The sequence below is a fragment of the Corylus avellana genome, chromosome ca8, assembly GCF_901000735.1.
Source record: "Corylus avellana chromosome ca8, CavTom2PMs-1.0".
Taxonomy (NCBI): domain Eukaryota; kingdom Viridiplantae; phylum Streptophyta; class Magnoliopsida; order Fagales; family Betulaceae; genus Corylus; species Corylus avellana.
In genome coordinates, this window is record NC_081548.1 from 19,431,626 (window position 1) to 19,445,143 (window position 13,518).

General features: G+C 33.4%; 1 protein-coding gene across 1 annotated transcript; it reads left to right on the plus strand.

The window, feature by feature from the left end:
• Positions 1-1,108: 1,108 nt before the first annotated feature.
• LOC132190998 (uncharacterized) lies at positions 1,109-6,442 on the plus strand. The gene is made up of 7 exons (XM_059606021.1): positions 1,109-1,243; positions 3,094-3,202; positions 4,542-4,671; positions 4,764-4,933; positions 5,595-5,880; positions 5,973-6,139; positions 6,279-6,442. Exons 2-7 carry the CDS (start codon positions 3,160-3,162, stop codon positions 6,440-6,442), a joined length of 960 nt encoding a protein of 319 aa, XP_059462004.1. The 5' UTR covers positions 1,109-1,243; positions 3,094-3,159.
• Positions 6,443-13,518: the final 7,076 nt, after the last annotated feature.

The window sequence follows — 13,518 nt, forward strand, 5'->3', positions numbered from 1 at the left end:
CTCCGACGAATTCTCTTGGAGTGAAAATTCGTGCCTCTCTCTTCTAAAATGATGTATATATACTCCCGACAAAACCCTAGACTTAATCCACTTAAAATCACGTTTTTTGGCCTAAAACTTACGGGGTGTCCGGACAGGTTAATGGGCTGTCCAGACAGGGCCTTGCGGAGTAAAAATAAGGTTTCTGGAAATGCGGTCCGAACCCGGGGAAGGCCTGTCCGGACAAGGCATGCAATGGGTGAAACAGCATTTTGGAAATGCTGTCCAGTCTTGATCAACAGCTCCAATCGATAGGCGTTTATGGTCCGATTGAGCTGAAATTTTGCAGGGACGTTCATAACACATGAATCTACATTATGAACGGTGAAGATTATATTTTGAGCATTCTATATTAATGTTTGAGCCCATAAACAATAGTATCTGCATTTTGGAACTGAAGTAAGTCAACACAAGAACCAACACATGTTATACATCATTCTCTCCATTATCTTTCAACTATCTCTTTTTACAAATTTAATAAATACATAATTTAATTTGTGAATTTACGTAAGTTCCACACAAATTTGTTATAGATTTTTACTGCATTTAAGCCAAATCCCATCAAATTTTATAAAAGTGATAGAAGTAAATTTAATTCACACGGGCAATTACCTTGAAGCGAATTATAAGCCAAAAAAAAAAGGTGGCAAGAGCTAGTCTGCATACCTCTCAAACTATTTCTTATTGTTAATGTCCCTTTAAACTTTTTTCGCAGATTAAAGTTTAGAATTTTAAGACGAAAATAGCCTTATAAATTCTGTTAAAAAGGGTATAAAAGAAAAACCAAAAATATGATCCTGCCTTTAAAAAAAAAAAAAAAATTAGAATTTTAAATTATTTTTATTTTTATTATTCTTTGACAAATTTTAATAATTTGGGAAGGTATTGATGCAAATTGAAGTGTGAGGAGATAATGAGAATCCCTATTCCCTTCTAGTTTGAGAGACGTTTGATTTTTTTTGAAGAAAATAAAAAGATTCGCCTTAGCCGTTAAGAAAGCCAAACACATGCACTTCAAAAGCAAAAACCTTTGGGCTCCTCTAAACAGAGTTACGCTGTGAATCTTTAGTTGAGGAAGGTGAAGATTGAGGCTTTCAGAATCGGAGATCTAACCGGAGCTGGGACTCTGTTATCTGAAGAGAACTCCCTGACTTCGCCTCCGTACTGATTGCCTTCATCCAATTTCATCGCCGTTAAAGCTGAGGTAAATAAATATATATATTATTGTTTCATTCTTTTTTCTTTTTTTTTTTGGTGCCTTTTTTCGTGTTGTGTTTATGTACCATTCAGAAAAATCATAGGCGTCACAGGTCTTGAAAAAGTGATATATATATATATATATAATTAACTTGTTGTATTTCTTTGACAAGTTAAAATAGAAAGCAAAAATGGCATATCATCCAAAATGATTCTCTATTAATTCTCCACCGACCTCCCTCTGAAATTTCTTTTATTGTCGGTTTAATTTCTCCTCTCCAAATCGTGTTAAAGTGTTGTGGCTGGGGAAGAGCGTATTTGTGGAAGGAGACCGGGAGTTCATGTCCGGTTCAGCGTGAGAGGCGGTGTCGATATTTGGTAAAAGGCCTCTAAAAGTTTTAGTCGAAGCGAGGACCGAAAGCGACTGGTGCTACTTGTGAAATGAATTATGATGCGGGAAGGCAAGAGAGTTAATTTAGTCATTATGATTTGTTCGGTTTGTGGAATAAGTATTTTGTTAGGAAACTAAATATGTATTACTAGAAATAGAAAATATTAGAATTGAATACTTGTTCTAATTTATAGTTTGGTAGCAACACATATTTTATAATTAGAATTGAACCACAATTACTAAAAAAATCATATGATTTCTAACTTTTCCAAAACTCAAATTAAAGAAAAAAAAAAAATTGTTGAAGGTGCGAGGGTGGCTGTGCCACCCAGGCCCTACTGTGGGTGGATTTTTTTTTTGAAAAACCTTGTCTATTCCTTTAGACAATTCCATTCCAATGGTCTATTCAACAAACCAAGCGGGCCCTTAGTTTTATACTTTTATTAAGTAATTACGCTATGAACATAGTTTTTTTTCAAATTAGGTTGGAAGAAATTTCTCAAACATATTTTATAAAAATGGCATGTGTCACTTTTCATATGAGAAGCACATTTTTTAAAATTGCAAGGACAAAGTTGAAAGAAATTTTATTCAAAAAGCATATACTTCTCCCATGCTATTTAAAAAACATGTTTTTTTCACAGGAAAAGTTATATATGTCATTTTTATAAAATAGGTTGGAGGAATTTTCTCCAACCCAGTTTGGAAGAAAACTCTGTCCTTACGTTACTAGTGTTAAATATATTAGAAAGCGAAAGGAGGGAGAAAATAGAGAGAGAGAGAGAGTGGAAGCATATAAGGACTACATTGTATTGACTAGTTTATATTCTCTTCTATATTATGATATGTTTACATAACTCTTTATTTATAAAGAGAGAAGAAGTAGTGGGCAAGAAACCCTAAACTAAACCCTAAAATCTATAAGGAAACATAATAAAGTATAATAATATCAAATACTCTAACAATTAGTATTTAATTTTTAAGAGTGTTGATATTTTGTAATTCGGGTTTGGCCAAAAGTCAATTATATTATATTTAGGGTTTTGTTTAAAGTTTATTTTAAGTGTTTTGTATTGCTATGGAAATATTAAAATGGATGAATTAAACGGATTTTTTTCTTTGATGTGACTCCTTGAGACTTTACCAAACTTTCCTATGTATCTTCAAATTGTGTGTTGGATCGATTCTTTGATTATTTCATCTGAAAATTAGTTGGCTTCTAGTAAGAGAATGCAAAGTTTTTTATAACATTTGAAATCGCATCTCATATGTTATAATAGCCTCTATGTGAGCAAAGCAGCACCTATGTACATCAATAGTGTAATTCAATCATTTTCTTCTTTCCCTTCCTCTTGAGTTGTGCTGCTGAATCCCTTGAGAGCTTCTCACTAAGTAACAAAGTTGTGTGGCTGAAACGACCATGGAGTAGCCCAGATATATTGAAACTCCTTCCTTAATGCATGCAGGGCCGTAGTTCATTGAGCTTCCTCAGAATATCAGAAGCAGGAGAAAGAAGAGTTCAAAAGAAAAACATGGAAGTGGTATACCCTCTTTCTGCTGAAAATGATGCAACTGGTATAATACCCCCTCTCTCTCTCTCTCTCTCTGATTTTTGGTGACTTGCTTCATGTTCTTTAGTGTATTAATAATTGTCAAGAAGTATCGAAAGTAGTGGATTCTGATGCTGCGACTTGGACACATTTGGAGTTGGCAATTTAAATTTCGCAACAATGTACAACTTGCAAGTTCAATTCTAATATTGCAACCAACAGTTTTTCCTGAATATCTTTTACAATAAGCAGATGTGTATGAACACCGACTTACCAATAGAACTGTATGAAAAAGATGCATGGCCAGAATTCTTGCTTGCATTTCAAACATGTATTTTTGAGTTAAAATTTATTAATGTTTTAAAATAAACATAAAGGTTAAATATTAAATTAGTCCATGGGGTTTCATTACTTTATTTTTTCCTTCCTAAGGTTTCATTTTTATCACAAGAAGTTCCTGTGGTTTTGATAATAGACCAAGTTAGTCCTCCGTCAGTTGACCGTTAGTTGACTTAACGGAATTCCACATGGACTAATCAAATGTTGACACGTGGCACCTACTTATTACTATTATTTTTTTAAAATTAAAAAAAAAAAAACAAAAAAAAATTGGGGGTGGCCGTTTTTTAAATACATTTCTTTTTTAATTTAAAAAAAAAATTAAGTAAGTGTCACGTGTCATCATTTGATTTGTCAACGTAGAATTCCATTAAGTCAACTAACGGTCAACTGACGGAGGACTAACTTAGTCTATTATCAAAACCACAAGGACCTCCTGTGATAAAAATGAAACCTTAGGGGTAGAAAAAATGAAGTAATGAAACCACATGGACTAATTTAGTATTTAACCCTAAACTTAAAAACCAGCATGATGGAATACTCATTTTGGGATTACGTTGGAAAGTAAAGTTTTTATAATCAAAAATAGCTTTATAGCAAAAGCTTTAATTTTTTTTAAAAAAATTTAAAAATTGCGTTTTGATAATTTTTATAGTAAAAAAATCAAATAAATACTTTTAAATTTGAGAAAGCCTAGGCTTCATTTTCCTGATCATATCTCAATCATCTCCATATATATATATATATATATATATATATATAAAAGAGAATGAGGCTTAACATTTGTCTTTAATTTATTTTATTTTTATCAAAAATGTTAACATTTCTCTCTCTATCTCTCTCTGATTTAGTATGAATTGTCGAAAAGTATCGAAAGTAGTTTATTAATTAGGATTAGATTTGGAAATTTTAGAATTACGCTACTGCGCATGCAAAACGCTCTAGACCTATGATTGAATAAATAACTATTAACAAAAAAGTATCACAATATAATGTTTTCTTCTTTATCTTTATTTTTATTTTAGAAATCGTACGATCAACTAGAGATCTCCCACCAGCTCATTATATATTTCGAATCCAGAATTTCTCATTACTCTTAGAGATGAAACAGGAAAAATGTGACTTTGGCCAGTTTGAAGTTGGCAGCTACCAATGGTGTGTCTTGACGACCCCATCTCCTTTCAGCTGTTTTGTTTTTTTCCCCTTCCTTTTTCTCATAAAAATATCTGCATTTTTTCCATGTCTAGGAGATTGGTACTCTACCCAAATGGGAAAACGAATAGTAATGGCAATGGTCACATTTCTCTATATTTGGGAATAGCAGGTACCAATGATCTTTCACTTGGGTGGGAGGTTAATGTGAACATAAGATTCTTTGTGTATGATCAAATCCGAGACAAGTACCTGAGTGTTCAAGGTACCTGTGCCCAAAACTTAGTTTTTATAGTATACTCTTTCTTCTTCTTTTTTTTTTCTTTTTTTTTTTTTTTTCCTAATCTATAGTATACTTTTTTACTCCATGATTAATATTAGATTTAGAGCATATTTGGAATTACGTTTGAGAAATAGAACTTTTAAGTCAAAATGCGCTTTTTAGCAAAGATGAGTGCTACACATCCCAAATTTTCTTTCCAAAAGTTAGTTCCAAAATAATGTGTCATCATTTCATGAAATTTATTATTTTGGGAAGTGTATCACCAAATCATGAGATGATAACACATCATTTGGGAACCAACTTTTGGGAAGAAAATTCAGGATGAGTAGTATTTCTCTTTAGCAAAAGCTTTATTTTTAAGCTTTTGCGAAAAGTTCGTTTTGGCTATTTTTAGGCTTTTTAGACCCTTAAAAGTACTTTTAATTTTTTTTACCAAACGATTACTTTTTTCTTCAAACGAGCTTTTTGAGTATTAAACGCATTTTTAGGCTCCTCAAACGCAATCCCAAACAGATCCTTAGAGTTGAGTTTAAGTTTAAAGCTCTACTTGCAATTTGTCCATTAGGATATTACATTGCTAATATATTTATGTTGAAATTATTATATGTGAGTTTACAATTGCTTGTGAACCTCGACAACTCAGATGCAAATGGGAGAGTAAGACGCTTTCATAATTTGAAGACCGAATGGGGATTTGCCCAGTTGCTTTCCCATGAGACTCTCAATGATCTATCAAATGGCTATCTTGTTGATGACACGTGTGTCTTTGGGGTGGAAGTTTTTGTTATTAAAGCTACTGGTAAAGGGGAGAGTTTGTCTATGATAAATAAGCCTCAAAAAAATTATTTCACTTGGAAGATTGACAAGTTTGCTGACTTGAAAGATGAAGTTTCTTACTCAGAGCAATTCACTGTTGAAGGTCGAAAATGGTATGATTGGAGTTTTGCTCTTTTTTATCAATATCAAGTAGGTTAACTTATTATGTTAGTTCACAACCTTTATGTTTATATCTTGGATATAGGAAGTTGCAACTCTATCCGAAAGGAATTGGAAGAGAATCAATCCCATTCTTGTCTCTCTTTCTCGTTCCGGATGGTTCAAAAAGTCTTTCATCTAACAGAAAAGTGTACGCAAAATACAAGTTACGTATAAGGGACCAAATCAATAGTAATCACCTTGAAAAGACAGGTCCGTTCTCTTGACTTCACAACAATATGCTCGTAACTTTCATTTCTTTTTTACCGAAACATAAGACAATTCTTTTGAAAATTTACATGAAAAACCAATCGAAGAAAATCTAATAATATGACAAACTCTTACCTTACAGTGGAGTACTGGTTCTCTGATGACAACACTGGTTATGGTTTCCCCAACTTTTTGGCACTAAGAGATCTCACCGACACATCAAAGGGCTACTTGATTGCTGATACTTTGTTCATTGAATGCAAAATTGATGTCATATCCGCCGTTAAGAATTTCTCCTCAAATTAATATTATGTTTAAATTGGATAAGTATAATAATCAAATAACCTAGTTGCTTTATATCCATTTTTAGTCCATTTCCTTTTATCATTTCATTTATGTTTATTCAAGATATTAAATTTTTTATTGTTTAAGTTTATCAATAGATGTATGTTAGTCATCATTTTCTCAATTATCTTTCAATTATTATTATTATTATTATTTTTACAAATCTAATAAATTTATTATTTAATTTATAAATTTATGTGAGTTTCATACAAATTTAATGATGAATTCACTCATTTATTATACGAAAGTAAATAAAAAAATAGAATGAAAAATAATTTTTCTAATTAATAAGTGGTACGATTGAGGCCTATATATCTATCATTGTAATCAAACAATTCAGACTATGCAAGTATGGATCCGGCTTACATGCTGTTATTAAAATAACAGCATGTATGCTGTAGTTGAATCAACGGTCAAGATTGAATTTTAAAGTTGACTTATTTTTATAAGCATTTAATAAGAGAGAAAAAATGAAAAAGAAATTTTGAAAAATTCAATCTTGACCATTGATTCAACTACATCATACATCCATTGAGATGCGTGTTGAGTGTTTGATTTTAGTGACCGACTAAAAGACTCTTCACATTACTACTATTCACGCAGCGGTTCATTTGCCCTGTTTTCTACGAGTTGACGTGGTGCTACATCAAAAAGGCTAAACCACAAGAATTTACTACTTTATTAAATTGGATTTACTTGGGTGCTGTAAAATAAAAAACACATTGTCAAATTTTAATTTGATTCTTAAAAAAAAAAAAAAATTAATTAATTTGAAAATTTGAAAATTTTTATGAAAAAAAATTTATTGTATTCAGTTTAAAAAACTATAATACATTTGTTATACATTTTTTACTGCACTTAAGCCCACTCATTTACAAATAAGCAACAAAATTGTTTTTTCTTTTCTTTTCTTTTCTTTTCTTTTAAGCGAATCTTTCATATTTATTTATTGAAAAAAGATCAAAAGAATAAAACCCTTCCATCAGAAAGCATAAAGCTTTAATAAACTATAGTCAAAGCTATAAGGTTACAATGTCATAGAGACAAATATAAAATATTACAATCAAGTTTTATCGATGACTTTAACATTTGCTAACTCATTTCCAAACTTCAGTTATAGAAAATATATGTTCTAGGCATACTCAATTTAATACATAGGTAACCCATATTCCTAACTTTTATTTTCCTGGCCACAAGAGCAAAACCCGCACACCGAAACTAATCCTCCTTGACCAAAAGGCCCGGACAAAAACTTTCACCCTCAAAGATCGCTCATGAAAACAGATTTAAGTAAACGTCAAACCCTTATTACAAACAAAAACACAATAAAAACCAGCAAACAGTTACAACAGTCGAGCCCAACCGATTCCGGAGAGGCGAAGAGCGGTGCAGCACGGTAGAAAGCGGATGGAGGCAACACAGCATAAGCAAAAAAGAGAGAGGGGAGAGTAGAAGGGAGGGGAAAGAAGGAGGGAGAAGAGCTCCCTCCTCCCCACACGTCTGGTTTTTTCTCTCTAGGTCCAGAGAGAAAACCAGCAACAAAATTGTTAATGTCTTTCAATATTAGGAAAAATACAAATTTGACTATAAATTTTTTTAATAAAGCAAAAATATTCTTATAAATTAAAAAAATGAGAAAAAAATAAATAAAAACTTAAAAAGAATTTAAAACCTAAAAACATGTCCTGCCATTTCTATTTTTTTAGAATTTTTTTTTTTATTAAGAGTATTTTTGTATAAGTGTTTAATTTTTTTTTTATTAAGAATATTTTTCATAGCTTTTATTAAATTTTTAGGGCTAACTACTTTATTAGTACCTTGGTTTACATTTTTTTATTTTTTCTTTCTATGTTTGCAAAAGAGCAAAATGTGATACTTGATTTATGGGAAAATGCAAAATCGATACCTCGGTAGTTTTCGTCAATCTATATTGACGGAATTCCATGTCATCGCCACATGTTACTATCAAAATATGTCACGTATCATAAAAAATTAAAAATTAAAATAATAAAATAAACTAAACCTAAAATAAAATTAAAAAATTAAAAAGTTACAGGCGAGACAATCACTCCCGTTGCTAAGAAATCCACAGCAGCTAGTAATTGCCTTGGCCAACTCATCTCTCTCTATCTCTCTCCTCTTGCTGTCTTCCAGATCGAATGAAGGTTGAAGGTGATCTATCACCTACAGCTTGGTTGAGGATGGGTTAGCCGTTGACTTTAATACCCATCTCTCTCTGTACGTGTAAGAGATGGGTTTTTGAGATTTGAGTCTGCAGGTTAATTTACTACAAAAAAGACATGCATATCTCTTTTGAGATTTGAGTCTCAATAGGAATTTCCCCTACCAGATGGTTAAAAGTTAAAACCAAGTATGATATCCTTGAGGTTAGAGCACTCCGATACATTTGAAGGAATTCTATACCACCCAATGAATTATCGGACAAATCTAACATCTCTAATCTGGTGGGATTTCATGGCTAAGCTCTGTTTGAGGAAAAAAAAAACAATTCGGTTTGTTAAGAATATTATGTTAGGGTTATATATTTTCTTATGTGTTCTAGGTCTACTAGGTTTACCTTTCCTTAGTCTATTAGGTTACTTGCTTATTACTCATAACATCTCTATAAATAGAGGTCTCTGTAATTATTAATTATCAATTAATATCAATACAATGTAGTTCATTGTGTGCTTCCGCTCTCCCTATTATTCTTCTGCTCTTCTGTATCTCTCTATTATTCTCATATGGTATCAGAGCATTCTAACATGGTATCAGAGCTACTTTTCTGTGGCCTTCAATAAACGTCTTTTCTGGCGTTTTCCTTTTGACGAATTTCAGTCTTGTCGTCCTACATCAAGCGCTGCCAAATTTTCTGCTGCCCGTAGTCTCAAAATCGTGCCAGCCTATAAATCCGTAGCCGCCACACACAAGTACACAACCTCATCGTAACCTAAAGGTGCTATCGATTTGTTCACGCGCCGCCATGCTCGGTGAATCAGCCAGGTTGCGGCGCCATTTCATAGATCTTTCGCCGGTAGTCTCAATTCCGTCTAGAAGGCCAAAGGTTATGGGACGCGCCTCCACGAGCCGCCTCAAGTTCCAATTATTCCACCACTGCCATTCTGCCACAGACCTCCATGGTGGTTCGATCACTACTTTCCGCCCACCAATCGATAGATCTCCTTCAGGTGACTCCAGAACCGCCGATAGAATCCCATTCCGACAGTCCACACTCCCTCACGTGCCATCCGAAGTCACTGCGCGTGGGATTCACGCGCCACAGCGCTATCGCAATGTCTAGTGCGTGCACCACATGCGCCAGCGTCTACTTCCCTTCTAGCAGCCATGTGGCAACCTCTCAGGCAGCCACGTCAGCCCTACCACCACATCATCACAGCAATACGTTAGCAGTGCCACGTCATCACCTATGCCACATCAGGCATAGTCCACGTCAACCCTAGGCATGTCAATAGAATGGACACGTCAACGACTCTGCCATGTCAGCACCTTGCCATAGTTGACTTTCTTAGGTTGAATTTTGACTTTGAGTTTCTACAGTGTTGACCGTTGATCGTTGACTTTGACTAGACTCAAAGGTTACCAGCCAGGTGTTTCGCACTCAATTTTTTTGTCCTGATTTTAAATTTGTAGTCTATTTTTTACTTTTGGCATCTCTATATGGCAGAAAACAAGATTTTTCTCCAAATTTAGGCGTTTGTTTTGTGCGGTTCAAGTCAGTTCATACATTATTCAATTCGGTTCCACAACCTTTTTCTTTGGCGCAGTTCAATCCAGTTTATTCTTCTTGCGGTAGGCACTCTCGGGTTAGATCAATCTTTCCTCAGGCTCAAAGGTTTTCAGGCCAAAGAAGCCCCTTTCAACCGGCCCACTTATGCCTTCTCAAATGCCGCCATCACCGGTCACTACAGTCTCTCTTAGGCCTTTGATCCATTACTAGTGAGAATTTTTTGGATTAGACTTTTCAACGGTCCAAAGGTTTCAGGCATGATTAGTCTCTTCAACTGGCCCTTTTTCTCCCTACTTAACTGAGCCGACTGGGCGAGACAATCTACTAGTTAGAATTTTTGGGTCAGACTTTAGCTCAGCCGACCAGGCGAGACGGTCCAAGGATTTTAGGCATGATTAGCCTCTTCAACCAGCTCTGCTTATCTTAGCCGACCAAGCGAGACGATCTACTAGTTAGAATTTTTGGGTCAGACTTTAACTCAGCTAACCAGGCGAGACAGTCCAAGGGTTACGGGCCAAAGAAGCCCCTTTTTAACTGGCCTTGCTTTTCTCATCTAACCGGGCGAGCTTCTTAATTACTAGTATATGGTTTTCAAGTCAAATTATAACCAAGTGAACCTTAAATGCATTGTTCAATTGACGCAGAATCTGCTGGTCTCTAGCAACTTTTATGGCGTTATTTCGGCAACTCTTTTTCGGCGAATTCAACTCTTTCTTTCCCTTTATTTTATCCAAACTTAAGCTTACACCTTGAGTTTGAGGGGGAATGTTAAGAATATTATGTTAGGGTTATTTATTTCCTTATGTGTTCTAGGTCTACTAGGTTTACCTCTTATGTGTTCTAGGTCTACTAGGTTTACCTTTCTTTAGTCTATTAGGTTACTTACTTATTACTCATAACCTCTTTATAAATAGAAGTCTTTGTAGTCATTCATTATCAATTAATATCAATACAATGTAGTCCATTGTGTGCTTCTGCTTTCCCTATTATTCTTCCACTATTCTATATCTCTCAATTATTCTAACATGATATCAGAGCATTCTAACACGACTAATCTACAGTGTGTATGAGAAAACATGGGGAGGACCTAGATATTAATTTCCGGTGTGTATTAGAATGACGACCAATACCAGCTCGTGAAGTGGACAAGAATATTAATTTTTTTTTTTAAAAGGTTAGTTTATTTTATTATAGTAATTCCATTAGACTGAGGAAAACAACCGAGGTATCGATTTTGCAATTTTCTTGTATGTCAAGTGTCACATTTTGCTGTTTTACAGACATTAAAAAAAAAAAAATGGAGAGGTATAAACCGAGTTACTATAAAGAGTTGACCCAAATTTTTAAGAAAAAAGTACCTTTAAAGAGCACAATCTTTGAGCCAAACGCACTTCAAGAGCAAAAAACTTTGGGCTCCAGTGAACAGAGTTACGCTGTGAGTCTTTACAGGAAAGGAATGAAAGTTGAGGAAGGGGAAGGCTGAGGCTTTCAGGATCGGAGATCTAACCGGAGGTGGGACTCTGTTATCTGAAGAGAACTCCCAGGCTTCGCGTCCGTACTGATTAACTTCATCCAATTTCGTCGCCATTAATGCTGAGGTAAAGAAAAATTCTTTCATTTTTTTTTTCTTGTGCCTCTTTCTTGTTGTGCTTATATTCCATTCTGAAAACAAAGGCGCCACAGGTCTTGAAAAAGTGATATAACTTGTTGTATTTCTTGGAAAAGTTAAAATAGAAAGAAAAAGTCCGTAAATAAAAAATAATAATTTGAACGAAATTCGGCATATCATCCAAAATGTTTCTCTAATTCTCTACCCACCTCCCTCTGAAATTCCTTCGATCTCGGTTTAAATTCTCCTCTCCATTAATGCAAATCGTGTTAAAGTGTTGTGGCTGGGCAAGAGTGTTTATGTGTATTTGAGGAGGCTGTTCATGTCCGGTTCAGCGTGAGAGGCGGTGTCTGTGTTTGGTAAAAGGCCTCTAAAAGTTTTAGTCCAAGCGAGGACCGAAAGCGACAGATTCTAGTTTGTGAAATGAATTATGATGCGGGAAGACAAGAGAATTAATTAAGTCCTTAGTTTTATTACTTATATAAAAAATAAAAATAAAAATAAAAAAGTCATTATTTTTATTAAGTAATTACGTTATTAGTATTTAATTTTATTTTTTATTTAAATTTTAAGAGTTTGTGATATTTTGTAATTCAATCACATTATAATTTTTGTTCGGAGAATAATGAGTGTTTTTTGTACTGCTATGGAAATATTAGAATGGATGAATTAAACTGATTTTGTTCTTTGAGGTGACTCCTTGAGACTTTACCAAATTTCTTTTATATCTCTTTGGATTGTGTGGGTTGGATTTGGCCTTTGATCATTCAATTTGAAAAGTAATTAAGGTCTAGTGAGAGAAGTCAAAGTCACTTATGGCATTTAAAATTGCACTCTGCAAAGCATGTTCTAAGAGCTGTCTATGTGAGGAGAGCTGCACTGTTGCGCCTCAATAGTGTGACTCAATCATCTATCAAAGTACTTAATTTTAAGAGAAAAATATAAAAAAAAAAAAACCCTACAAATTAACACTTGTTTGCAATAGAGCTCCACAATGTTCAATATGTACTAAAGTAGTTAATCAAACTACCAAAATGTATCAAAAAGACTACTTATTTTTTTAAATTCCTATAATACTCCAATTCTTTTAACAAATAAAATAATAAAATAATTGTAAAAAAAAAAAAAAAAAAACCAATGGGCGAATAAAAACAAATTTTTAACGGAATTTGACTCCAGGGGCTAAATTTTTTTTTTTTTTTTTTTTAATATCTCAAGAACCTTTGATTTTACTTTCATACGATATGAAGCAATTTGTAATTTATGCTAACTACAATGACTAATTATTTATTTATTCCAAAAAACACTTTTTTTTTTTTTTTGTATTTATTCGCCTTTTTTTTTTGTTTTGTATTTTTTAAAAATTGGTTTTTTTTTTTTTACAATTATTTTATTATTTTATTTGTTAAAAGAATAGGGGTGTAATGGGAATATAAAAAAATAAGTGGCATTTTTTATACATTTTGATAGTTTGATGGGTTACTTTAGTACCTTCTGAACATTGTAGGACTCTATCATAAACGGCTATTAGTTTAAAGGGTTTTTATTTTTATTTTTATATATATATATATATTTCTAATTTTAAAGGATACGATAAACATATAAAATTTTTATCACGAAATATGATAAATAGTGAAATTCGAAAATGATAATTCTTAGTTGCATAATGTCAAATTATGA

Bases quoted from the DNA above. Each gene is read 5' to 3' on its own strand.
- LOC132190998 (XM_059606021.1), top strand. From the start codon at position 3,160: ATGGAAGTGGTATACCCTCTTTCTGCTGAAAATGATGCAACTG. The intron at 4,934-5,594 runs GTACCTGTGCCC...TCGACAACTCAG, and splicing joins CAAGTACCTGAGTGTTCAAG to ATGCAAATGGGAGAGTAAGA. The intron at 5,881-5,972 runs GTATGATTGGAG...TCTTGGATATAG, and splicing joins ACTGTTGAAGGTCGAAAATG to GAAGTTGCAACTCTATCCGA.